We start from the raw sequence: 26759 nt of genomic DNA, 5'->3' as shown, positions 1-26759 counted from the left end.
AGAACTCAAAAAGCACTGGACGAATTGACACCAAATTTGTCTACTAGATACCTACTAACCCAAGGAGTGACCATCACTCATAACCCCCCCCCCTTACAAAAGTGGGAAGGACTTAAAACCCCTTAAAAGCTAAATGATGAAAAGCTAAATGGCCATATAGAAAAAAAGGGAAGGAAGGGGAGAGAGAAAGAGGGGGAGGGAAAGAAAGAAGGAAAGAGAGAAGGAAGCATGGAAGGAAAGAGCTAACGAAGGAAAGAGGTAGAGAAAGAAGAGAAGGAAAAAGGGGTAGAAAAGAGGGAGCAAAGGTGAGAAAGGGAGCAAAGGCGAGAAAGAGGGAGGTAAGGAAAGAGAAGGAAGGATGGAAGCAAAAAGCAAAGGAAGAAAGGAAAGAGGTAGAGAAAGAAGAAAGGAGAGAAAGAGAGGGGAAAGGGAATAGAGAACGAGAGAAAGAAAGATGGAAACAAAAAACAAAGGAAGGAAAGAAGAAAGAGAAAGAAAGAAAGGGAGGGAAGGTTGGCCACAGCAACACGTGGCAAGTACAGCTAAGTTTAGATATAAGAGGGAGAACTTGTTTATACTGCATATATCCTGCCCCCCCCCCCCCCCAAATAAGAACTACACAAAAAATAAACCCTAGCATGGTTTTTCTGGATTTTTTAGAATGTTCAAAATAGAAATCCTACTTTTAAAATAAGCCATAGTTACGGTAAGCCCTGACACATCTTTTGGAGCAAGAATGTAATAAGACTCTATATTTATAAAGAAGCTATATACTTGAATGGGAATCCTGCAAGAAAATAAGAAAAGCCTAGCAAACATTTGTATTTATGTATTTATTTTTATTTAATTATTTATTATATTTATTATACTCGCTTTATCTCCCCTGAAGGGGACTCAAAGAGGCTATTTTTATGCAAATAGAACATATATACATTCATAGACTTTGTTTACAACTTTGGTTCAACGTATGCAAGTCATGATAAGGGATAGTGAAGATAATCCGGCTAAACCTTGAATGCCTTGAATACACTTAGAGGACAAACACCTTAGAAGATGGTAAATGTGATATACCAAAGGTGCTGAGACATCATAAAATCACAACTGACATTTCTCATTTTTTGAAATAGATAATGCTCCTTAATTGTATTCTGGCTATGAGGGCTTAAATAAAAAAATACAAATCATTGTTATCTGGGATGTGTTTATCATAGTAACAATGTGCTGATTGAAAGCAGCTTTTTTATATATTCATTATGCATTTATTAAACATATTTATATCCCCCCTTTAGTATGGGGTTTCAAGTCTGCATATAGATAAAGTTATGAACATTTTGAATTAAAACATTACAATATTTTAAACAGCACAACGTTAGTCAGGACAATAACTCAAATCCATGCACATATTTCAGTATTTGAAATGATGTCCTAAGGAAGCAGGCTTGTTTTCTGCTACTCTGGAAATTATGACTTGGAGCAGTGGGTTCAAATGACAGGAAAGGTGATTCCACCTGACTATTAGGAAGAACTTCCTCGTCGTAAGAGTTGTTCAACAGTAGAACTCTCTGATTCACAGTCTGGTGGAAGCTAAGTCCATTAGATTTATAGTTCAGATAAGAAATCCATAATGGCAATCAGAGAAACTTAAGAAACCCTTTTATGAAAATGTGTAGTCTAATCTAGAATGAAGGATTCTCTGTTGTAATGAGGATATTAAGGTTAACATGGGGCTTAATTGGTAAAATCTGATTTGGTACCAAAATTCTATTCAGAAATTACAAACCTCCAATATTATATGTGTTGCATATCATTAAAAGTTAAGTAAGTCTGTGTTATCTTAAATGGCTGTACCTACCGATATCTCTAAGTAACCAGCTATCATTTGGAAGTCTCTTTGCAAATGCTTGTAAGCCTTGAGTAAAGACTGACAGTTTGCAGTAATAGATCTGGTCATGTGTGTATGGTTCCTCCAGGCTATGATACTCTATATTATCTGGGAAAGAGTAGTCTGCTACATATTTTGGGATTCCAACACTGAAGGAAGGTATTTCCTAGGTGTTTTATTTATTTCTAAATGATCAAAAGCCCCAAGCACTGTTTTTATTTATTTATTTATTTACTGTATTTGTATACCGCCTTTCTCAGCCCATAGGCGACTCAAGGCGGTTAATAGGGTAAAATTCAATGCTTACAATATCATAAATATAATTAAAAACATAACCTATAATAAAAACTAAACAAATCAATAAAATATAAATTCATAGTGTCTCCTGGTTAAAAGCATTGTCTGGTCTCATTGTCGTAATTCAATTTTTCTATGTCAGTTATTCTGCATTTGGAAATGCCACGTCTTGACTTTTTTCTGGAATGTTAAAAGGGCCAATCTAATATCTATAGGGAGGGCATTCCATAGCCGAGAGGCCACCACCGAGAAGGCTCTTTTTCTAATCTCCGTCAAACGTATTTGTGACGAAGGCGGTAACGAGAGCAGTTACTCCCCAGATGATCATAAGGCCCTAGATGGTTCATAAGGGGAGATGTGTTCAGACATGTAAGTTGGGTCAGAACCATTTAGGGGTTTTTAGGCTAAAACCAGCACTTTGAATTGTGCCCGGTAGCAGACTGGCGGCCAATGGAGCTGGCATAACAAAGGAGTTGTGTGCTCCCTTTTTTTTTTTGTCTTGAATCTCAAGGGATTTTTTTTCTCTCTGTAAAAAAAGAAAACAAAAACAAAACAAACTAGTAGACATAAATGCTGAAATGGTCACTGGCTGATTCTGGAGACAGGAAGAGAGGAAAGAGAGAAAGAAATATGAATCCAAGTGTAGATATATTGTGTGTTGCAATGAAATGTGGACTGGGGTGTATAAGATAGTGTGAGCTGTTTTCTAGAGATATTCATGATTTCATGATTACTCTTTTTTGGTATGTTAACCTTCTGCTCATAAAATGTCATAGATTCGTATGCTTTTGGCCTCTGGGAAACCTATATAGCATATCAGAAAGCTTGTACTGTATTCAAACAGAGTTCTGATGGTGTCAGCAGTTAAGAGGGTTTTGTCTGGTAAGGATGTAAGTTGCAAAATAACTCCCATGGCTACTTCGAGGATATCTAGGTGATCTTCAAAGTTGGTGGCCCCAACAGTAGGATAGGAGGAGGTCTTTGCATTGGTGGCAGAGGTAGAGACAACAAGGGACAACACTCACTGTTGGGGGTAAAAGTGGATTGCTATAAAGCTGCATATTTGATGCCGGCAGGGGTTTAAGGAGAGCTTCATACCTGGTTTAAATACTATTCCCTGACAGCCCACAAGCAGGACATGAGTGCAAGAGCTGTTTGCTAGTCATGCTCTTGTTTCTAATATATAGAAGCATCATGTCTCTGTTACTAGAGGGAATTCATGCCTCTCGCTACTGTAGCTGCTCAAGGCCCTGTTCTGCATGCGTTTGTACAATCTCCTTAAAACTATACAAATGAGAGCTTGGTATCAGCTCCTATGGTAGTGAATTCTATAGTTTAACTATACACTGTATGAAGAAATGTTTCCTTTTGTGTGTCCTTAATCTTTCACTTTTCAGCTTCAATGGATAGCCCTGGGTTCCAGTGTTATGAAAGTAACCCTTTCCTCTACATTATTCATTCCTCTCCTCTAAGCCAAGGAGCCCCAAATATTGTAATCTTCTCTTATCTGGGAGTTAATCCAATTTCTTGATTACTTGTTTGCTCTTTCTTGAAGCATTTCCACCTCTACAATATTCTTTTTTGACATGCATTGACCATGAATGTGCATTCTAAGTGTTGTTACGCTCCAGATTTGTGTAATTGTTGACACCGTAATTACTTTTCTAATTATGCTCAACATGGAATTTGTATGTGTTAGGGCAGGGGTCCTCAAACTTTTTAAACGGGGGGCCGGATTACTGTCCCCCAGACCGTTGGAGGGCGGGACTATAGTTTTTTTTTAAAAAAAACAATGACCAAATTCCTATGCACACTGCACATGTCCTATTTTACTACTGTTATGAATCGTAATGTAAATATCTGATATGCAGGATGTATTTTTATTGTTACAATCTGAACATAAAGCATAGTTTTAGCATTTCTGAAGATAAAATAGTTCCAAATAAAATGAGGAAAACATTCTATTTTCTGTCTTTTTGAAAGTGGTTTTTGGAATATGTAAGCATGAGTCCCCTTTCAGGGGGAGAAGGGCAGGGTATAAATATAGGAAATAAATCTATATAAATAAAAATGTAATGTTTGTTTGTGGGATTAACAGAACTCAAAAACCACTGGACACCTAACAATGTATGTCCTTCACTCAAAAAAATTGATTTTGTCATTTGGGAGTTGTAGTTGCTGGGATTTATAGTTTACCTATAATCAAAAAACATTCTGAACCCCATCAACGATGGAATTGAACCAAACTTGACATAGAGTTCTCCCATGACCAACATAAAATACTGGAAGGGTTTGGTGGGCAGTGTCCTTTGGTTTTAGAGTTGTAGTTCACCTACATCCAGAGATCACTGTGGACTCAAACAATGATGGATCTGGATCAAACTTGGCACTGATACTCAATATGCCCAAATGTGAACACTGGTGGTGTTTGGGGGTTGTGTTTGCTGGAATTTATAGTTCACCTGCAATCAAAGAGCATTCTAAGCTCCACCAATGATGGAATTGAACCAGACTTGGTACACAAAACTCACATGAACAATAGAAAATACTGGAAAGCGAGGAAGGTGTCTCTCCAGAAGGGCCCCACGGCATCCTGGCTGCTGCCCTCCCTCCTTGCGCCCGCAGCAAGTGAGGGAGTGAGTGCGCGCGGGACCTCTGGGAGGGGAGGGGTGAAACTGTGGAGTGGGCCCCTCCCGCGCGCTCTCAACGGCGCCTCCCCCCCCCCTCCGAGCAGCAGCAGCAACAGCTGAAGGCGAGGGAGGTGGGGATCCAGGCGCACGCAGCGTGAGAGGGAGGGGGTAGAAAGGGAGGGGGAGGAGGAGGCACACGCGGCGGCGGCACAGACGGGACCCAGGCTGCGAAAGCCAGAAGTTTCCTCCCCTCCCCTTCTCTCTCTCTCTTACCCTCTTTCTCTTCCTGGCTGTCAGTCAGGAGGGAAACGGGCCAGGGAAGGAAAAGAGAGAGGGTAAGAGAGAGAGAGAGAGAGAGAGAGAAGAAGGGGAGGGGAGGAAACTTCTGGCTTCCGCGGCCAGGGTCCTGTCTGTGCCGCCGCCGCCGCGCGTGCCTCCTCCTCCCCCTCCCTTTCTACCCCCTCCCTCTCACGCTGCGTGCGCCTACATCCCCACCTCCCTCGCCTTCGGCTCTTCCGTGGGAGAGCAGAGAGTGTTTCTCCCTCCACAGGCTTCTCCGGAGGGAGAAGCCTGTGGAGGGAGAAGCGCAGCAGAGCAGATTCCATTGCTCTGCAACAGAAGATTGCTGAAGGCGAGGAAGGTGTCCGTGAATGGTGGCGGCGGCGCTGGGTGGGCGTGGCCAAGCGATGCTTGCCCCCCACCCGGCGCCGCCTCCAACATTCGTTGACCCCTTCCTTGCCATCAGGGATCTTCTGTTGCAGAGCAATGGCGTCTGCTCTGCTGCTCTGGAGGGAGGGAGAGAGAAACGCCGCTGACGCAAGCGGCGAGGGGCTTTGTGCGCGGCCAGGACAGGCCGCACGGGCCAGAGAAAGGCCCTTGGCGGGCCGCTTGTGGCCCGCGGGCTGTAGTTTGGGGACCCCTGTGTTAGGGCATTTTTATCAAACTTTTATCCCATGATTTTTGGGTTTGCTCAGGTACCTTTTTATAGAGAATTTGTCAAAGAACAGCTGGCATTCTATTTAGTATTTATGATGTAGTAAACTGGACTTACAACATCATAAATTTTGGGATTCATTAGGTTCTTGTGGGTTTTTTCGGGCTATAGAACCATGTTCTAGAGGCATTTCTCCTGACGCTTCGCCTGCATCTATGGCAAGCATCCTCAGAGGTTGTGAGGTCTGTTGGAAGTAGGAAAAATGGGTTTATATATCTGTGGAATGGCTGGGGTGGGGCAAGGAGCTGTTCCCTGCTGCAGTTAGGTGTGAATGTTTAGCTGATCACCTTCATTAGCATTTGAAGGCCTGCCTGAGCCTGGGAAAATCTGTTGCTGGGAGGTGTTAATCTGTGCCTGGTTTTTTCCTCTCTGTTGTTTAGCTGTTATAATTTTAGAGTTTTTTAATACTGGTAGCCAGATTTTGTTCATTTTCATGGTCTCTTCCTTTCTGTTGAAATTGTCCACATGCTTGTGGATTTCAGTGGCTTCTCTGTGTAGTCTGACATGGTGGTTGTTGGTGTGGTCCAGCACTTCTGTGTTCTCAAATAATATGCTGTGTCCAGGCTGGTTCATCAGGTGCTCTGCTGATGAACCAGCCTGGATTCATGTTTATCGTCTTTGGGATTCATGTTTATCGTCTTTTCAGCATGGCAGAGAGGATGCCCCCAAACCTACCTTTTAAAGCAGCAGAACTGGACCTCAACAGAATTATTACTGAGTTGCTGGAGTATAGGGCAGTGCAGTAATGCCTCCAGTCTTCTCCTAGCACTGAAATGATTTGTGACAGGCAGGGACAGGCACCCTGTGGGAGCTCTGTTGTCATAACTACATCTTCTGATACAGGATATCAGTCCATGTATCACAACTTTAGAGAGAGTTGATTTATGACTTGAAACAAGGTAAATATCGTAGATTTGTAAATAACTAAGTAAATGAATAATATACAAATTTGCCATATTAGAGACCGAAGAACCAGGGCGGAAATGGGAATTGACCCCCGGGATTGTGGAAGGCAGTCCCAAGAGCCAATCCTCATGGGCCCAATTGTTGCACCCCAAGCCTGGAGCCACCTATGACCACAGCACCACACAAGAGGCCAGAATATAAGCAAATGGTTTATTATTTAAAAAAACACATGAAACATATGGGGAAAGGCAGGAATAAATAAGTAAGTTGAATAATAATAATAAAAGGGGGGGGGGGTTAGCAATAGGTGATAACGAAATAAAAATCCAAATATCTTATATACCGTATAATCCGGCATACTAGATGACTTTTTTAGCCTGGAAATTCTTGCTGAACTTGGGGGTCATCTAGTATGCCGGGTATAAAAATTCGCTTCCTGTTTTGGGGGCAAGCGAGGGAGGCGGGCAACTGCCTAGCTGCTGTGCTCCTCCAGCGCAGCTTTCTCCCAATGCTGGGCTTCAGCCTCACTGAGGGGCTCCTCCAGTCCATGGTTATCAGGGCAACGGTGGTGGCGAAGGAGGCAATATACGTCGCCGCCTTCTCCTCCTCCTCCGCCGCACTGACAGCCGAGGCCGGCATGGAGTGAAGGAGCCCGTCGGCAAAACTGAAGCTCAGTACTGGGAGGCAAGCAGTGCTGGAGGGCAGCCCTGGAATGGAGGAGCCTTGGTGAAGCTGAAGCCCGGCGGTGAGTGACAAGCGGAACCGAGGGCTGCCCTCCAGCACCACTTGCCTCCCGGTGCTGAGCTTCCTCCTCCATTCAAGGCCTGTCTTGGCTGCCAATGCGGAGGAGGAGGCGATTCAGCCTCCCTCTCCTCTGCTGCTGCTGCTGCTGCATTGGCAGCCAAGGCAGGCCTGGAGTGGAGGAGACCCCTCCATTCTAGGCGTGCCTTGGTTGCCAATGCGGAGGAGGAGGAGGATGGGCCGGAGATGTCCCTGCTTTGAATCATAAAATCATAGAGTTGGAAGAGACCTCATGGGCCATCCAATCCAACCCCATTCTGCCAAGAAGCAGGAAAATTGCATTTAAAGCACCCCTAACAGATGGCCAACCAGCCTCTGTTTAAAAGCTTCCAAAGAAGGAGCCTCCACCACAGAGTTCCACTGCTAAACAGCTCTCATGTCAGGAAGTTCTTCCTAATGTTCAGATGGAATCTCCTTTCTTGTAGTTTGAAGCCATTGTTCCATTGCGTCCTAGTCTCCAGGGCAGGAGAAAACAAGCTTGCTCCCTCATCCCTGTGACTTCCTCTCACATATTTATACATGGCTTACATGGCTATCATGTCTTCTTTCAGCCTTCTCTTCTTCAGGCTAAACATGCCCAGCTCTTTAAGCTGCTCCTCATAGGGCTTGTTCTCCAGACCCTTGATCATTTTCACTGCCCTCCTCTGGACACATTCCAGCTTGTAAATATCTCTCTTCAATTGTGGAGGCCAGAATTGGACACAATATTCTTGTGGTTGTTATTATGGTTGTTATTAAGCAAAGCAGGATGGCCACCTATCTTCCCAATGTGTGTTTCTGCCTAACAGAATTAGAGTTAGACTGGCTAGCCACTGGAGTCCCGTCCAACTTTAGGGTTCTATTATTGTTGTTGCTGTTGGGGAAAGGATGTTGGACCTGGCCCTGGGCTCACTCTAGGTAAGGTAAACATTTTCCCCTGACATTAAGTGCAGTCTTGTCCAACTCTGGGGGTTGGTGCTCATCTCCATTTCTAAGCCTAAGAGCCACCTACGGAAGAGGGGTAGTCTTGTACGGTGAATATATCTCAAACTCTATATTTTAACTGGAAAATGTGGGGGTCGTCTTATACGCCCATCATCTTATATGCCGGAATATATGGTAAATCCAAAGGTAACACCGTGCAAGAAAACCCAAAAACCACAAATACAGCTTAAGTCCAAAAGTGAAAGATATGCTTAGGAAAAACCATAGAAAACTTCCAGGATACTTAAATCTAAAACCAAGGCTTGACTTGAAACATGAAACAGGGAACTCAGGCCTAGCTTCTCACTCAAACACCGCATGAACTGGATTTTTAAGGTAAACACTAGCTATTAATAACAGACATGAAGTCATGACATCTTCCATGTACTTTCTCTATCTGTTTCCCATTGAGCTTTTTGATCTGAGGAGTTAACTATCTGCCCTAATCTTCAAACGTAAATCCTTGCTTAGTTCACCAGGTGTTCTCTCCTGAGACTTTTCTGTCAATTCAGCTTTACTCTACTCCTTATCTCTGGATGTTGTTTCTTACTCCTGTGACTGACCTTGGAGCTCAAAGGCAATTGCATTGTCTTGGCCTGTATCACTATCTGAGGCAATTTCATTTCCTTGGCCTGTATCATTCACTTGGCCTGTATCTCTTTGAGTCTCAGGAAAGCCCACAAGCCTTTCTGACTCATCAGTGAACCCATCAGCTCCTGATTGCTGAAAATACTGAGCTTCAACACCAGCTTCTGGAAAGTAAGGTCCAGATCTTTTCAGGTTTTTTTTAAATCCAAAATAAACCAGGAAATTCCAATTGACTGTCTCAGGTTCATCTGCAATCCATCACTGGTCTTGGGTCTATGTGGAAGGGCCCCACATCTCCCTGTTGTTATCGTTATAACTATTTCTTTTGCAGTGAAGGGTATCCAGTGTCTTGTACAAAGACAGATCTTGGGAACACGCTGTATTTCAGTAGAAGACCAGCAATTTCATTGGTCAGTTCCGTTTGAAATGAACTTGAACGCATCACCTACTTTCCAGCAATCCTGTATGCAGCTTTGTCTGTCTGTGTCTGGCAGTAACCATGAACAGCAACTTTACCCTTTTTTGAAGAACTGCCTATGTCTAACTTGAAACCTGAAGCTGTTGAGGTTTAAATAAAGCAGCAAGATGTCATCCAGTAAAGGCGGGGGGTGGGGGGAGATGAGGAGGAGAATAGAAGAAGTTCCAGAACCATGATGATGCATCACAGCACAGGGACTCAAACTGTGCCCTTCTTTAAGAGAATGATTCACTCATTGCAGTGCACAAGTAAGCAGAGTGGGAGGGCAAAGAAAATGGCGGATGGGATTCATGCAACCTCAAATGAAATGGGGTGACCCGCCCGATGCATTCAAGGATAAAGAATTTTCTGTGTGGCATGGTCGAGAAAAGAGATGATCTTAAGCTTATACAGCATTTGGAAGAGGTGATTGAAGGGGATTTTGAAATGGATTTCCCCGAAGCTCGCCAACACACTGATTTTTTCCCATCCTGGAATGGGCGATGGCATGCATGCACCCACAGCTGGCAGTGGGGCATGAATCCATGACTTCCTCTGCGGAGCCATTGCTGAAATAATTTATATTATTGGGAATTCCTCATTAAGCCAACCAAAAGCCTGCAGCTACCACCAGTCTATCTCCAACCCAGCAAACATTAATCACCATAGCATCATTGTGCTTTAATGAAGACCACAGATGGGGACTGACAACACTACAGCCCTGTGTGGTTGGTGCTTCCTTTGGTGCTGGGACTGAAGGAGCCATTGGGAAGGCTGATGTGAGTGACCAGTACTGACCAAACTTCTGAAGCCGGTATTTGTTTTCCAGATGCACATGATACCTTCCAAAGCAGGGAGCAAAGATCTTTAGGACAACTTTCAAGGGGAAAGAGTGGGTTGCCATAGCCTCCCAGCTGTCTGCTACACTACTAGGGCTAGCACTGGAAGCCAGCTCTGGTACCAGCAAGGTTGGTTATCCTGGCACGGAAATTCTACTTTGGCCTTCTTTTAGAGATTGATTAACTCCTTGAGACAGCTGTCAACTGCAGCTGCTCTGCTGTATAACCATCCCAAGTTTCAAGGGAACGAAAGTTTTTGATTGATGTGCTTTGCTTCTCCCTCACTGCTATGGAAAGAGCAAGCAGACCTTGGGGAGAAAGAGGACAGGAAGATCCAGACCCACAGTGTGGGACAGTGGCAGCCAGAGACAGTAGCAGTGTGGCAAAGGAAGATCAACAAATCCTCTATTGGATTTCCCCAAGCAACTAGAAACCAAATTGTAGTATGGGGGAGAGATGGTAGTTTTGTGGAAATCCTTCAGAGTTGTGGTGTTTTTTCCAGTGCAGGACTCCCTCACACTTGGTAGAACTCTTTTTAAAATGCTGAAAATGAGAGGAAGGGAAATGGAGAGAGGATAAGGTATTTGTTTGAAATCCTGAAGAAGCTTTCCTGGCAGTGTGACCGTGGTGTGGCACAAAACATTGAGAGAGAGGCACATACCATGTGCAAACTTTCATCTTTAAAGATTGTGATGTACAAACATTGTAAAAAGTTCAAGCATCTGGGTTTAGCTCTGTGAACCCCAGTTTAGCTTTCAGGAAGCACAGCTATTCCACCAAGGCAGAATCCAAAGTTCTCTGGTGAGGGGTGACTCTGGAAAGGCTGAAGACGCTGGTAACTGGACAGCTGAGATATTTCTGGGCAACTGCCACCAGGTCTGGCCACACATGGCTCCGGGTTGACCAGAAGGCCAAAGGATGGCATGCCGGACCCTCTGCCATCTCCCCTGGGGGTAGCGACTCATAGAACCCTTCTTTGAATCCACCCTGCTTTCTGGGAGGACAGCAAGCAGCACTATGATGAAGCATTGCAATGTTCTGCTTTTCAGAGCAACCAGCCCCTCTCCTTGCTTCAGCTGAACTGCTTCTCCCTCCCCAAGACACTATGGATCCTTCACCAGGGAAACAAGCTGTTGGTGTTTTGTTTTGGTTTTTCCCCCAGTGCAGGATTTCCTCACCCTGCCAAAAATGAGAGGCAGGGAAAAGGAGAGAGGATGAGGTAATTGGTTTAAATCCTGAAGGAGTTGTCCTAGCAGTGTGACCGGTATGTGCCACACTGTCATGGGGCAGCTTGTAAAAATTGTTGTTTATAAACATTGTGGTGCTTCAGCACTGAGAGAGAGGTTGCTTCCTGGCTGTGTGACACTTCTACATGCCACATGCCACTGGTTGCTAGTAGTAGCCATCCTGGCTGCATGACACTGACACGTGTCGCAGTGCTGCATGAGTGTTGAGATAATTTAGTTTGAGTTTGGGGAAGATGGGCCAGTTGTAAGTTGAAGTAGGTGTTGGCATATAACCTTGGTGAACTCTAAGGGATGCTGGGAGAGCAGATGTGGCCCCATGCCACTGGGGTGTGGCATGAAGCATGGAGGAAGCATGTCAGAGAGACCAGAGAGCAACAGCGAAAGAGAGAGGGAGACAGCATGATGGCTGATGGGTGGAGAGTGGAGAGACTGAGACCTAACCTATCAGCAGTATCAAGCGCTCTCATGCCAGGTAGAGACTTGGTGCTGCGACAGTCAAGTACCACTGCACTGCATGAGACTTGAGGTAGTTTAGTTTGGGGAAAGAAAGAGAATCTCTTTTAAACAGCAGATAAAAGAAAGAAAAGAGAAGTTCCGAGAGCAAGTGAGCCATCCTGCCACACTGTAGATATTATTATTATTGTTATTGTTATTGTTATTATCATCATCATCCCTAATTGATTTCCTTTTCCTTCCCTTTAATGGTAGCTTTGATGCTTCCATTAATACATATTTAGATAAAAATTCAATTTTGAATTCCTTCCTTTGGGCACATTTCTTTCTTGACCTGTATTTGCTTTGTTTGGCAAGACTGTCAATGTTCAAAACAACCTTTTCTTTTTTTCTAGTGGCATTTCATAGCTAGCTTCTCAGATATGGCAGTGACCTCTTGGCAATTGTACTGCCTTTCCTGATATGTGACCTAGCTGAGCCTTTTAATTATTATATTCAGTAACTCTCAGCTTCATATGAGACACTGGAGTATCTAGCTTTTTGAAGAAATTTCTTTTTGCAAGTTTGCTCTCTTTGGGGAAGTTTTGAACTATGTGTTCTTGATTAATTTGGAGTTTCCTAGCACTTTCCCACTTTTATGAACATCACATTTGATAGTACTGTGATCATTGTTTGAAGCAGTTCGGCTATTCATCATCCACTCAAGAGTGTTACAGGTGCTCTAGAAAAGAGAGACAAATAGATGTTTGCAGATTGACATTGTAGATCTTTCCTCTATGTTTATTTGATTCCAGTTGAATTGTCTGTATGTCAGTTGAAGTAGACTATAAGTAGAAATGAGTGCTGAAATAAGTTTGATTACCCTCCAAAATTTACATTTTGTATATTTATTTATTTATTTATTTATTTACGGCGCTTATATGCCGCCCTTCTCACCCCGAAGGGGACTCAGAGCGGCTTACAATATACATTTTCATACAATATTATATAATTAGCAAAGTACAATATCAGTATATATTACTATATTGCACTATACCATTATATTGTAATATTATTAGTAATATTACATGTAATTAAATATATAATTATTATTATAATATTGAATTATTATTACTAGTATTATACTGTATTACATTATAATATTATAAATATTATATGTATATACAATATACTATATTATATTATTAGTAAAGACAAGATGGCAGTGTCTTCTGCTCCCTTCTTTCTTCTCTCTGGCCAGAACAGCCGTTGATAAAAAACGTAAAGTTTGAAACAACAGAATAAAAACTGTTGCACATGGTTATTGGCAATGAGTGTGTTTATTAAGTATATTATATGTGACACTAAGGCCCCTTCCACACAGCTGAATAAAATCCCACACTTTCTGCTTTGAACTGGAATATACTTATTTAAAATTTATTTATTTAAAACTTTTATATCCCGATCTTCTCACCTCCGTAGAGGGACTCAGACCGGCAGTGTGGACTCAGATAATCCAGTTCAAAGCAGATGTCGTGGGATTTTCTGCCTTGATATTCTGGGTTATATTACTGTGTGGAAGGGCCCTTAGTTGCATTTCTTAGACTTAAGGCGTACAGCAAGATATCCCATAATTGTAAATTTCCTAAATTATTTTGGAATTCATGTTTATCACCTTTGTTACACTGCAGAGAATGAAAGCATGCCCTCAAATATTATTGGATGATACTCTCTAATCCCATGAAATAAACATTTTAAATAAATAAATAAATAAAAACGAGTACCACAGCAGAATGTGTGTCTTGCATTAATTAGAGGCTGCTTATGCCAGGGGTCCTCAAACTAAGGTCTGAGGGCCAGATACAGCCCCCCAAGGTCATTTACCCGGCCCTTGCTCAGGGTCAACCTAAGGCTGAAACTTCTTGAAAGCACACAGCAACAACAACAGCTATCCTATCTCATCAGCCAAAACCAGGCCCACAGTTCTCATTGAAATACTAATAAGTTCTTATTAGTTAAAATTGTTCTTCATTTTTATTATTGCATTGTTTTAAAGAGTTTTTTTGCACTACAAATAAGATATGTGCAGTGTGCATAGGAATTCATTCGTGCTTTTTTCAAATTATAATCCGGCCCTCCAACAGTTGGTGGGACTTTGACCTGGCCCTCTGTTTAAAAAGTTTGAGGACCCCTGGCCTATGCTAATACCCTGTGCCATGTTATTCTCCTGGGAAGTACAGTTGCAGAATATCTAAGCTTACATTACAAATGGACTTGCCTACAAACATCTTTAAGTAAAGTGATTAATTGGCTCGTAAGCAAATACTCACTTCTTCTAGTGTTTAACTGTCACCTAAGGTCCAATTTCCATGATTTTCATTTTGGCTTAGTTAAAGACCAGGTGAGATATTTTCATGATGTAATATTGCACATACTGGCAGGTAGTCATGCTGGCTGGGAAATTTAGAAAGTAACTTTTCCACATGTTGTGAGAGGCTATAATTATTTGGGGGAGTGTCAAAAGTGATTGCTAAATGCCTACAGGCACCACAATGACTATTCCAAATGCCAATCTAGCTGCCAGGAAGGTTACTAAAGCTTTTCAGTGTTTTAAATCCACAACCTGATGCTTAGCCTCCAGATGCTTTCATTGATTAATGTTAATTAATCACAAAAGCTGGCACATTCAGTGTCTCAGATAGTCCTTTGAAAATGAGGTCATGGCATTTTCCAAGGTTATTTGGAAACACCATGATATAGATCTGCACACACACACACACACACACACACACACACACTAAGCAGTTAGAATCTTAGAAATTTGATTTAATTTGATATTTTTATTTTACTTTTTCTACAAAAAACTAGGAATATACCAACTATTCTGTGAATTAGAATGAGCTGTAAAGTTGACAATAAGCCAAGGTGACCTACCAAGGCTTATAGTAACAGAAATTTAGTACTTAAGTTCTGTCAAATGCTGAACTTGTGCAAAGGCTGGAAGATCAAAATCTGATTTGCCTTTGACAATAAAATAGTAATATACTAGTATTCTAATCAAATAATAGCTTCGCCAAATGAAATTAAATGATGAAATTAATATTTCTGCCCTGTGACAACCTAGAATCATAGAATCATAGAATCAAAGAGTTGGAAGAGACCTCATGGGCCATCCAGTTCAACCCCCTGCCAAGAAGCAGGAATATCGCATTCAAATCACCCCTGACAAATGGCCATCCAGCCTCTGCTTAAAAGCTTCCAAAGAAGGAGCCTCCACCACACTTCGGGGCAGAGTGCATTCATACATTCAATCTGTAATGGGGCAGAGTGCATCCATACATTCAATCTGTAATGGAGCACACATACAGCTGACTCTCCAGATCCACAAATTCTGCATCCATGGATTCAACCATCCACAGTTTAAAAATAAAAAATAAAACCCAAAAGACAAACCTTGATTTGGCAATTTTATAGAAACAACATAATTTTCTACTCCATTATATATAATGGAACTCGAGCATCCAATGATTTTGGTCTCCAAAGGCGATATCATAAGGGATACCAAATGCCACTGGATACCAAGGGATCGGTGTATCTTTAATTGCTGACGTGTCTATGATTCCATTTAATTTTTAAAAATATATAACTTTAGCTCACTCTACAAAATGCTTTTGATTAGTATCGCCTCCCCTCCCCAATATCTTGCAACTCCCTTTGGATTATGTTTATTCTGTAAGATCTCTATGGAGGTATTACTGCGACTTTCTAAATACATATCACACACAGAGTACATATATAGTAATCACTGTATACTCCTGCATAGGTTGATGCCATGCATAATCAAGGACCAAAGTTATGGATTTCAATATAATTTGTGGATAGATTGAGGGCCATTTTGCAGAGAGGGGAAAGCTGCTCACGGTTGCTGCAATCATTATCCATCTAGGCATTCAAAAGGACCAGAAGCAACACCATAGCAAAAAAAAATTAGGTGGGTTAGGTTCTTCTTTTAGGCTCTCCTGGGACACACTAAGCTCTTACCTTTCACCACTCTATTCACTTGAACCCTTGTGCTGTCAGGACTGAAGACCGACAGGTCAGAGGTTTGAATCCGGGGAGAGCATGGATGATCTCCTTCTGCCGGTTCCAGCTCCCCATGTGGGGACATGAGAGAAGCCTCGTACAAGGATGGAAAAACATCCGGGCATCTCCTGGGCAAAGTCCTTGCAGATGGCCAATTCTCTCATACCAGAAGGGACTTGCAGTTTCTCAAGATGCTCCTGACACGAAACACCTCCCCCCCCCCACTCTATTCAGAGAAAAATGGATGGGTCTTTTCGGTAAGAATTAAGTACAGTACTTCTGCTGACCCATTGATCCAGGTGTTTTTTGTGTCCTTTTTTAATGAACATTTCCAAATGTATACATGAATATGGGATATATAGGACTGTAAAATATAACATAAAACATTTGGTCTCATTCAGTTGCTAAAGTGTTGTTTGGCTTATTCATTAGCTAAACTGTTGTCGACACCCAAATATATATTCAGCCTATAATAATGTAATACAGAACTCCTATTAACTTTTGTTTTGTATGATGAATACATTCCCATATATTTAAACACTTGATGGCCCATTTAATCTGTCCACAGATCATACTGTCTTCATTCATTTCCCATTTTACAGGTGTGTCTAGTTGCATGAGCAAATCAGCAACCTCAACCATAACATGTTATACAAAATTTATTTTAATAGGTCACTAGAGAAGGAACACTAATGCATATAAAACTAAATTTAAGTTTACAGGAATTAATTGATTGTTAAGAAATATTTATAAGGAGATGACTATCTTAAACAGAAATTAGTAAGAAAATGTTTTATAGAAGCCTGAATCTTGTCCCTGGATTTTTCTGCAGCGGACGTAATGTTGCAAGGGTTTTTTTTTCCATTAATGAATGAATGCTTGAATAACAAGTTTATAATTGCATATTCTTTTCAAGAGCACATTACTATATAATTTATGTAACTTCATAATATGTCCATTAAATGAACATAGTATTTAATACATCCCTAATTATTTTGGTTGCTTTTCTTTACAATTTCTGCTATTCATTAATTTTGTTCTATTGGCAAGATACTTATAACCATATTATCAGTTCCGTATTACAGTCACCTAGGTTTCAGCTTTCCAAGGATAATTCATAATCAATTTTTCAAAAGCCTGTATGTTTAAAGGAGAAAGGGAAGATGTGCAGACCACAGGTGTGGAAATCGTGGTCCAGGTCAAATTCAGAAAACAATATCAATTGCAATCTAATAAGGCCTTTTTCAAGTCTAATTGAAATGTATGGGGATTTTGCAGAAGGTCTCCTCTAAGTCCTTCATGCTACAATACTTGGAGAATGCTATACTATTATCTTTACACTCTTTGCATAAATTTAAAAATGAAAGGTTATATATTAAATGTGTTCCTGCAATCTTATCCAACATTGGCATGCATCCTCTTGAATGTTAGCCTCCAGGTGATGTGGCTATTCAAAAATATTTGTTTCTCAAGTTGTGAATTGTTGGTGTGTGTCTTAAAGATATTTCTGACTTATCATGGTTAATGGCAAACCTATCACTGAACTTTCTTAGCAAGATTTGTTCAAAGGGTGTTTTGCTTTTCCCTTCATGTTACGTCTCCATAAGTTGGAAATGATTTAAAGGCATGCAGCAACAACAGAACTTTGGGGAAAAGTTGTTTAACTACGTTTATCCCAAGTTGGGGTACAAAGGGGTTAGTGACTCCGAAAGTATCGAAATCACTGACACATTGCTCTTTTCATCAATTTCTCTGAAAGAGAGAAGTTCAGTAAGTAGAGCACTTCTCAAAGTTGTATTTCTTTTTGATGTTGTAGTTGGGGGTTTCGTGGCATTTATTTGCAAATGTACAAGGTTGATCATTCCAACACTAGCATTTCTGCAAAGGGGGTCATTTCTTTTCTGCAAAGAGGGTCAGTCAGCATCTTCAAAATGCAATTAGTTTTCTCCCTACTACTTTCTTGTCTATGACCTCCTTTCTGACCCCCTTTCAGTGTATCACTTAAACTACATTTTATTGTTCTATATTCACTGTTAGCACTGCATCTTCTCCTGGTTTGTTGAATTCATTAAGATGAGTATACCTTTCTTACTATAATCTATTTTTCTTTAGTCAAATATACAGTTTTCATTGAAATTCAGATGCCTAACAACCTGACCTACTGAGCATTAAGAAATGTTTTGAGTCATTTTAATTCCATCAATCTGCCCTGCATATCACTCCCCCTGCAATTATCATACTCTTCAACATTGTGTGGTTGAAAAACAGGAGATGTATAGCCAAACAACAAAGGTCATGCAGGCTAGGAGAGGCTGTGGTAGTTTGTTTTTGTCTGGGCCTACAGAGAAATATCTGCACTCTAGGCTTCTCTTTCCCATTTAGTGAATTGGGTGTAAATTACATCTGGATTTTGAACTCAGTTTGTAGCAACTGAATTTGGATGTGAAAGTGGATTTTTTTTTTTGCTTATCAGCTATCATTAGTGTTAGTGTGTGACCTAGGGCAATGCTTCATCCTCCAAGGTAGCCCAGGAAAAACCAAAAGATTGGATACCCCTACTTTAGACTTTGGGGGAAATCATAAATTCGAAAGATCACAAAAACAAAGCATGTGTACATGTACAGTTTTGATGTGTGCCCATGTATCATACAAAGCCAAGCAAACAAATATACGTGGGGGCAAGACTTTCTAACATAATCTAATTTCCTGCATTTTGCAGTTGCTGTATCTGCAGCCATGATGAGGATAGTGCTTTTGTGGGCACAAATAAGCTGACTTTTCTGTAGGAAAGCTGTTCTTCATTATGCAGCAAGAACGAAGCATTCATAAAATGAAGCTCCTGACAGCTTCCTATTGCCAGCTGAGAGTTCTCTTCCCCAGCTTCAAGCTATGTTAACAGGATATAAATACATTTTAGGAACTACTTAATTTGTAAAAGGCATTACATTCAGAAAAAGAAACGTGGCAGTGTCTGCATTATAATGGCTTGGTTTGAACAATTGGCAGATATGCTAGGAAATCCTTCTCTGTTTAAAGGCCTTCTGAATCCCCACAGCTTTAGTATCTATTCAGTAGAGTTGCTGATTTAAATTTAGTAGAAAATTGTTACTTATTAGTCCTTAGTTTTAACTGCAAATCCTTTTTTTATTAAACCCTTTATGTTAAGATTTAGAAACTCCCAGAAGCATTTGACAGTATTTCAGTACATGATATAGATTCAGTAATCTATTCATAGCAAGTTGTGTTTTTTTAAGCGTAGCCTCAAATAATTTTTGTTTTGCATATAACAGCAAGTGTTGAGATTATATTTGTGACTAAACTGCAAGTGAGATTTCAAGCATTATGCACAAAGTGTCTTTTTTTCCACCCTCAAATAACTTTTCTCTATGCAGACATTTTATTCATTACAAAGCAGATTGATTTTAAGCCTTGGTGTAATTCTAAGCTTTGGCATATCTGTGTTTGTGGGATTAATGAACTCAGCAAGATGGAAAGAGAAAAAAAATATTTGCTGTAAATCAAGGCTACTTGCTGAGGGGCTGCCTGTTAATAAGCTCCATGCCCTTGCATAGTTCTGTAGGATATACTATACGAACGTGCAGTCAAATCATGTTGTGTTGAGTTTGAGAAAATGAGTCTTTTATTGACTGTCTAAATTAGTGAGCATACATATTCTGTAGTCCAATATCATAGTTTTTTCTCTAAAAGAATCAATACACATTGCAAAGAAATGTTGATATCTGTGCTTTCACATTAATAAAAAAGAGTATTTCTGAGCCATATTTTATTAAATGTGGAGCATGTTTCCAAAAGGTAGCAAATCCATCTGAACTAATTTTACAGGAATTGGAGGGAAAAAACGTGCCAAGGATATGCATTCTTTTGCTACAAAATGCCATTTTCCAGGCCCTATACCAAAATGATTTGATACATTTTGATAGTTTTGATCTCTACATAATATTCTACTCCTGACCAACAATAACTCATTTTTCTTGGGGTAGGCAGGTGGGCAGGGGGAAGGGATTTGATATCTCTTGGAAACAAACTCCCCAAATGTGTACTCTATTTAAACAATTGAGGGCAATTATCCAAGAGAAGGGATTATCCCATAATGACTATATGAAGCATGAGACTGAAGATGTGCTCCTGACCTAAAATAATCTATTCAGCACCACGACTATATAAGAATATGTTTGTGACCCAGTTCATTTCTATCTTTCGTCATTAAAGCAATCAGGCAAACAGTGGACGACATTTGAATAAAGACACTATCAAACATTTGAGTACCTAAACTGAAATCTGAAGTCGTGCAATTAAGATTTTACTGAAGTCACAGCAGGGGAGGTAGCTATTCCAGAACGACACACTCAGCATTAGCAATATTAATGTGATCACACCAAGTGACATTACTTATTCCCGCTGGCTGTTATTGCTTAAGAAACTGTTGCACGAAAGAAGCAGGAAAGAGAGCGATACATCAATGTTCAGGATTTAATATTTCTCAGATCTCCCCGGGGTTCTGTCCCCAACCTCAACCCATGTATTTTAAATGCCAAGCTTCAATCTCATCAACTTAAAAAAGGGAGTGTTATTACGCATGCTCGAAATATATTATTTCACTGACAGATAACCAGATCCTACCCCAAACATTTTGAATTAAAGGGCAGGAGTTTCCTGATGAAGAATAGAAAAAAATATGTATAAATTATATATAGTTTGGATGGCAGTCTAGTCTAAAACATATAATCATATCTAAAACTTGAATAACGTTTAAGTTAAATATCTGTTAGATCTCTCCTCCTGGATGTTTCTATAATAGTTTGTCATTTTCTTTGGGATGCTGAGTTTTTTTAAATCCCTTTCACTGTTTTCTTTTAATATAAGAATGAAAGAATTGTTAGAACTGGGAAGCATTTTTATGCTCAGTTTTATTTCTTTTCTTGTTTTTCAGGTCAGAACTGTGGAGGTTTAGTTCAGGGTCCAAATGGTACAATAGAAAGCCCAGGATTTCCTCACGGCTATCCAAACTACGCCAATTGCACATGGATCATTATCACTGGAGAGCGTAACAGGATACAATTATCATTTCATACTTTTGCCCTCGAAGAAGATTTTGATATTTTGTCTATTTATGATGGACAGCCACAACAAGGAAATCTGAAAGTGAGGTAAAGTAATTTCTACCTATATTTTTATTTGTAAAATTGTGTTTGTGATCATATTGGTGCATTCTACTGTTTAAATTACATATATAAGCTGTTTTCTTTTCATAGTTGCATAGTTCTAGATAACTTTTATCTAGAATGTCAGTCTTTCTTTAGAATCTTAAAACAAGTTTGTACTCTACAAATAAAAATTCCTGTTTATTGCACTCCTCTTTTTTTCTCATGTTTAAAAGAAGTTATTGAGTGAGAATGGAAGAAAGTATTGCTCAATTAATGTTCGAATTTTCATGGTTATGCGGATGAGTTTATTGTATTACAATGACAGCAGCATTCAAAACCCATTCAGTTGGTCAAATCAAGAATATTTCTGGAAAAAATAATAACTATATGTTCCTTGCAGTAAGGTTTCTTCTGCATTGCCTTACATAAATTTGGTACATACAACTTTTCCAGTTCTTTTCTCACCTTTCATGATGGCATCCTCTGAAAATAACCATGATCGGGCATCATCATTGTGGCTAGAACTCTTTGCACATGATATTTTACCATAATAAGTGGGTGATCTTTTCCGTATCGGTACAGAATCTGGCACAGACAAAAAGCTTGGCTGTCCCAGAGCCACAAGTGGTAGACAGACATATACTATGGAGAGTGTTTTAAATCTAAAGGCTTTTGCGGCAGGACATAGTATGTAGATTTACAAATTAGCCTTTTCTCTGTGGGATAGATGCACACCTATATCAGCAAAGTATTGTGGTGAGGGCCATTTCAGTCTTTTGTCCTTTTGCACTGTGGTTGCTCTTGACACACAGGATTTCCTCTTATCTCCCCGCCCCCTTGCCACTTTCCTTCCAGAAAGAGAGAGGGAAACCAGCTGGAGGGTCTCGACTCTAGATCTGTATCTGGTTTCCCTATCTCTTTGTCTGCAGAGAGGGATGGGGTGATGGGAGGAAGCTTTGTATGCCAAGAGCAGGAGGTGACAGCAGCTGTCCATTGCTCCTGGCACACAGGGCATCTTCCTCCTGCATCCTGTTCCCTTGTTGCTTTTGTTTGCAATCCCCCAGAGAAAGTGAAAGAAAGAGAGACCAGGACCCTGGATCCCAGCACACACACACACACAGGGGGCGGGGCAGATTCCAGATCTGGAGTCTAGTGATGGGGTTTCTTTAGGTTTGTCCCAAGGTGAAAACAACTTGAAAGCACAAAACTACAATTCTAATTAATAATTATTTACTTGAAAAGTGAAGTGCTAAAAACCTATCTGTGCCCTCAAGCCAACTAAATTTCAACCCCTTGCTACTGCCAAGTTGCACAGACCTACCTTAGATTAAGAGATACTGTGGTCACATTTGTATATGAAGAAGTTTTGCTTGCTAGAATTCATCATCCATACATTCAGTCTTGGAAATAAAAGCCCTGTTAACTATATTATGTAACTAATAGGTGACAAGAATTAGTTACTATATTTCTACATATATAATGTATGCCTTTCTTTGTGCTGCAAAGTATATCTTCTGTCATAACTCAAAAATTATATTAGCTGGAAAATAAATAATCTGTAGTAGGAAGAGTCATTAGAGGTGTCCCTCTTCTTTCTTAGTTTCTATGCTGTTACAGATTCAGACTACAAAATACAGTCCTGTATTTATGGCAGAAGAGTTTAAATGAAATTTGACTACTTCTGACCATCATACGTATACAGAACTCGGAATTCTGATACTGTACAGTACCGATTTATTTTCACCCATGGGATGACGAGTATTTCCACTCTATATTTAAATTTCTACTGTGTTAAATGTTACTTTTACATGTCATTAAAACAATAATGACATATTTGCATCTTCAATTACAGAAACATTTTGGTGACAATTTCAGTGGAAACTGAAACCAAATAACTAAGAAGACCATTGCTCCCATCTATTCATTGAACACTCCTGCTTAAAGCATAATGCCTAATCAGAAAATCATAATGCATTTAACATTAATTACTAATTTTGGGGACAAGCAGAACATTATGGGGGAGTGCTGGCATGTTTGTTTGGTCATATGCCTTCTAAAATAAAATCTAAATGGGTAATTGAGCCTATCCCCACCCCCACCCCCCACCCCCAAGGAAGTATAAATGCAGGTGACGAGAAAGTAATTTTTCTTTATAGTTGCACTAGTGGAATTGGGCATTTTAAAAACAACTGGAAAAGTGGGATGACGGAAAATTAATACTCTCTGGTGAATTGGGACAGCTGAAAGGTATAGTATCCGTATTTATTTGAGAGGGAGAAAGGAAATGGAGGCAGAAACAAGCTTTTTATCCTTGCGATCTTTTTACTATAAAATACAGGCTGCATCACATCAGTTATTAGTAGGGCAGGGATTTGAAGAACTTACATTGCTGTTCAGTTCCAGTAATTTATCCTTTATGCTCAGGCTTTTGAAAAATGCATGCAGTTACTTATATCAGTCTGTGATGCAACATTAATGCTTGGCATCTTGATATTAAATCCCTGGAACTTTCTTTTATAAGAGTGATATGTAGGTCATTATTTTAAAGCATCGTGAAAATGTATGTGATCTGTGACTCAGTGATGTCTGCTGCAAAATTCATTCTGATGAGGAAAATACTGATAATGAGAGCTATAGTTAAAATCGCAAGTTCTAATTAAACCAGAACAAAAAAGCTCGGAGGATATAGTCTTCACATTTTATACTGTGAACAATGTTATTTAGACTCTTAACAACATTTATAGAAGTCTGAAACATAATACCGAAGTGACTTTCTGTGACTTTCTGAAAATACATTGCTTATTGACTAGGTAAAGGTAAAGGTTTTCCCCAGACATGAAGTCCAGTTGAGTCCGACTCTGGGGTGTGGTGCTCATCTCCATTTCTAAGCGAAAGAGCTGGAATTGTCCATAGACACCTCCAAGGTCGTGTGGCCAGCATGACTACGTGGAGCGCCATTACCTTCCCGCCAGACCTATTGATCTACTCACATTTGCATGTTTTTGAACTGCTAGGTTGGCAGAAGCTGGGGAATGATAGCGAGAGCTCACACCGCTCCCCGGATTCGAACCTGCAACCTTTTGGTTAATAACCTCAGCAGCTCGGTGCTTTAACCTACTGCTCCACTCATAAAGAGAAGCCTGCTTATTGGCTACTTCTCTTTTAAACATGACCTAAAGCAATTGAGTCATAAAGCTTTGTTCCCATCATGGAGTGCTTGGTTTTCCTCTGGGCAAAGTTAAAATATTGTGCTACTTGTTGCTTTGTTGAAGAATAAGTGCCATATTATTTCTGCACAACATGATGTTCACTTGCCAAAAATAACATTGCAAGTAGAGCAGCCTGTGGAAAGTAATAAAATCCACATGGAATTGACTACCAGAAAAGGCCAAGGTATCACTAAATGTAATCTGCTGGTAAGGTCCTGCAAACAGTTATATAGGTGGCAAATGTCATATCTTAGAACAGACACTTACAATGGTTTTACAATTCACATGACATTTTGAGACCCTTGGTAATATTTAACTTCTAGCAAAGGAGAAAAAATCAAAAATGCCACAGATCAGATTTATCCCCTTCCCACATATAATCTTTCAACTGTCTGATTTTTAAAATTTAAATAAGTACTGTTTTTGAGACTTGTTTAGAATCACACTATCTATAAAAAGGAATTATTTGAAAAGCAGAACTAAATTGCACACTGGAAGTTTAAAGAATTACCTCCTGGCCATAATGTTCTGCCGCCTTGTGAGAGACAGCTTACCCCCCATTTACTCCTAGCTATTGAGGAAAATAGCCAAATTCTCTTTCTTGTCTGTTTGTATATTGTAGATATTAGGTCCTCTTAGTCCCAAAGAAAAAAATTCATAAACGTTTGCAAAATTCATAAACGTTCAAAAATGATGGGGTCTTATATCGAGTTTTAGCATCTAGATTTAAAAGGTGACAAATTTCTAGCATAGCTAGGATACTGTGGTGACCACTGGTGACATAGGGTATATTACAACAGTCAAGTTAGGCCACTGTATATCTGCCCTCAGAGCAGCCCTGGATTTAGTCCAGATGACTCAGAGCTGGATCTGCCCCACTGGGCTGTCACCTCCTTCATGTCATCACTGTTTCCAACTGACCATGGAGCTCCGTATGAACTTCTGGCTCTACTGATTTCTGAATGGGACACCCAAGTGGCCATTTGAGGTCAGTCAGTAGCCTTAACAATCTTTCATTGTCATTGCTGTAGTCTATTTCCAAAATTTGAGCAAACAATGTTCTTAATGTTATAATGATATATTGAAGAACGAATCAATACTTAGTATCTAATTCTTTTTTCAGAATGAACAGCATTTCTGGTTACAACATATATTTTTAACATGTTAACATGAATTAACATGTAAACATTAAAACGATAATGCTTCATCTTTTTACAAGTCTGCCACATATAAAAAAGAGCAGTTCTGATCTTGAAATACACAATATCAAATACCATCTAAATATAGATAATCTTGTTTAAGATTAATGTCCAGAGAAACCAAGGAATATTTGATACTATACAAAGTTTAAAGAAAATAAAAAAATTAAAGTTTTAAAACTTAAAAGTTTAATGCACTAGGGAACTGAAAACTGGCAAGAAAAAGCACAGAGAATTTCCAATTTGGATAAAGGGTGGAGTCATTCCTTGGTGGCTTCATTATGTAATTACCCAAGTGTTTAATCAGGTAATTCCAGCTTCCCTTGTTAAAAGCAATACCACCAACCTCAGCAGAACAATCACCACCAATGATCACACTAATAAAGGAGCACAAGGCAGAACAAACAGGGTGGTGTAAATTTTATAGTTGTACTTCAAGTGTGAGAAAGTAAACTTTCTCACACTAATGCCATTGAAGTGCAAATGTGATAATAATACAGAAGAATTTATTGCTATTCTGCAACTTTCCCAAGAACATGAGAAGCAGTTTTCAAGCAGAAAATCCCAAGATAACGGACTAGTTGGATATGTACCTAGAATCTGAACCAAATATCTAACAATCTTTATAAGTACAGAAATGAAGGCATGCATGTGAGTAAACACACAGCGATATGTTTCCAGTGATTCATTCATAAGCATGCACTGAAAGACTTATATAAAACATTGGTATCCTGATTAGACAACCTGTGCTGAAATTGCTGTAATTTGGAATTCTGCATAAAAATAGCACATAGAGGATTTATATTTAAATTATATGACTCTGGTCTATCAATCAATCGATCGATCAATTGGTTGATGGAAATAGCACATAGTAGATTTATATTTAAATTATATATTTAATTCTATGTCTCTGGTCTAGGAAGTAAGTTTTGTTCTTAATGCAGTTATTTCTAAGAAATGTTCAGATTTCATTACTCATTAGGATCAGTTTGGAGAGTGGGGAATTCCATATACATTCTTTATCATCAAATATATGCTTTAACAAGGTACATGACTTAAAAGTTTTT

General features: G+C 39.9%; 1 protein-coding gene across 2 annotated transcripts in view; it reads left to right on the top strand.

Annotated features, from left to right (window-relative positions):
- CSMD1 (CUB and Sushi multiple domains 1) overlaps window positions 1-26759 on the top strand; it is a 1217927-nt gene that overhangs the window by 267005 nt on the left and 924163 nt on the right. For both annotated transcript variants that reach the window (XM_067468320.1, XM_060788521.2), the window contains exon 2: window positions 21071-21287. In XM_067468320.1, coding sequence (XP_067324421.1) covers window positions 21071-21287 — 217 coding nt within the window. The remainder of the gene's footprint in view (window positions 1-21070; window positions 21288-26759) is intronic.

This window comes from Anolis sagrei, chromosome 1, assembly GCF_037176765.1.
Source record: "Anolis sagrei isolate rAnoSag1 chromosome 1, rAnoSag1.mat, whole genome shotgun sequence".
Taxonomy (NCBI): Eukaryota; Metazoa; Chordata; class Lepidosauria; order Squamata; family Dactyloidae; genus Anolis; species Anolis sagrei.
Note: the sequence above shows the minus strand (reverse complement) of the source record. Positions and strands in the feature narration are given on the sequence as shown.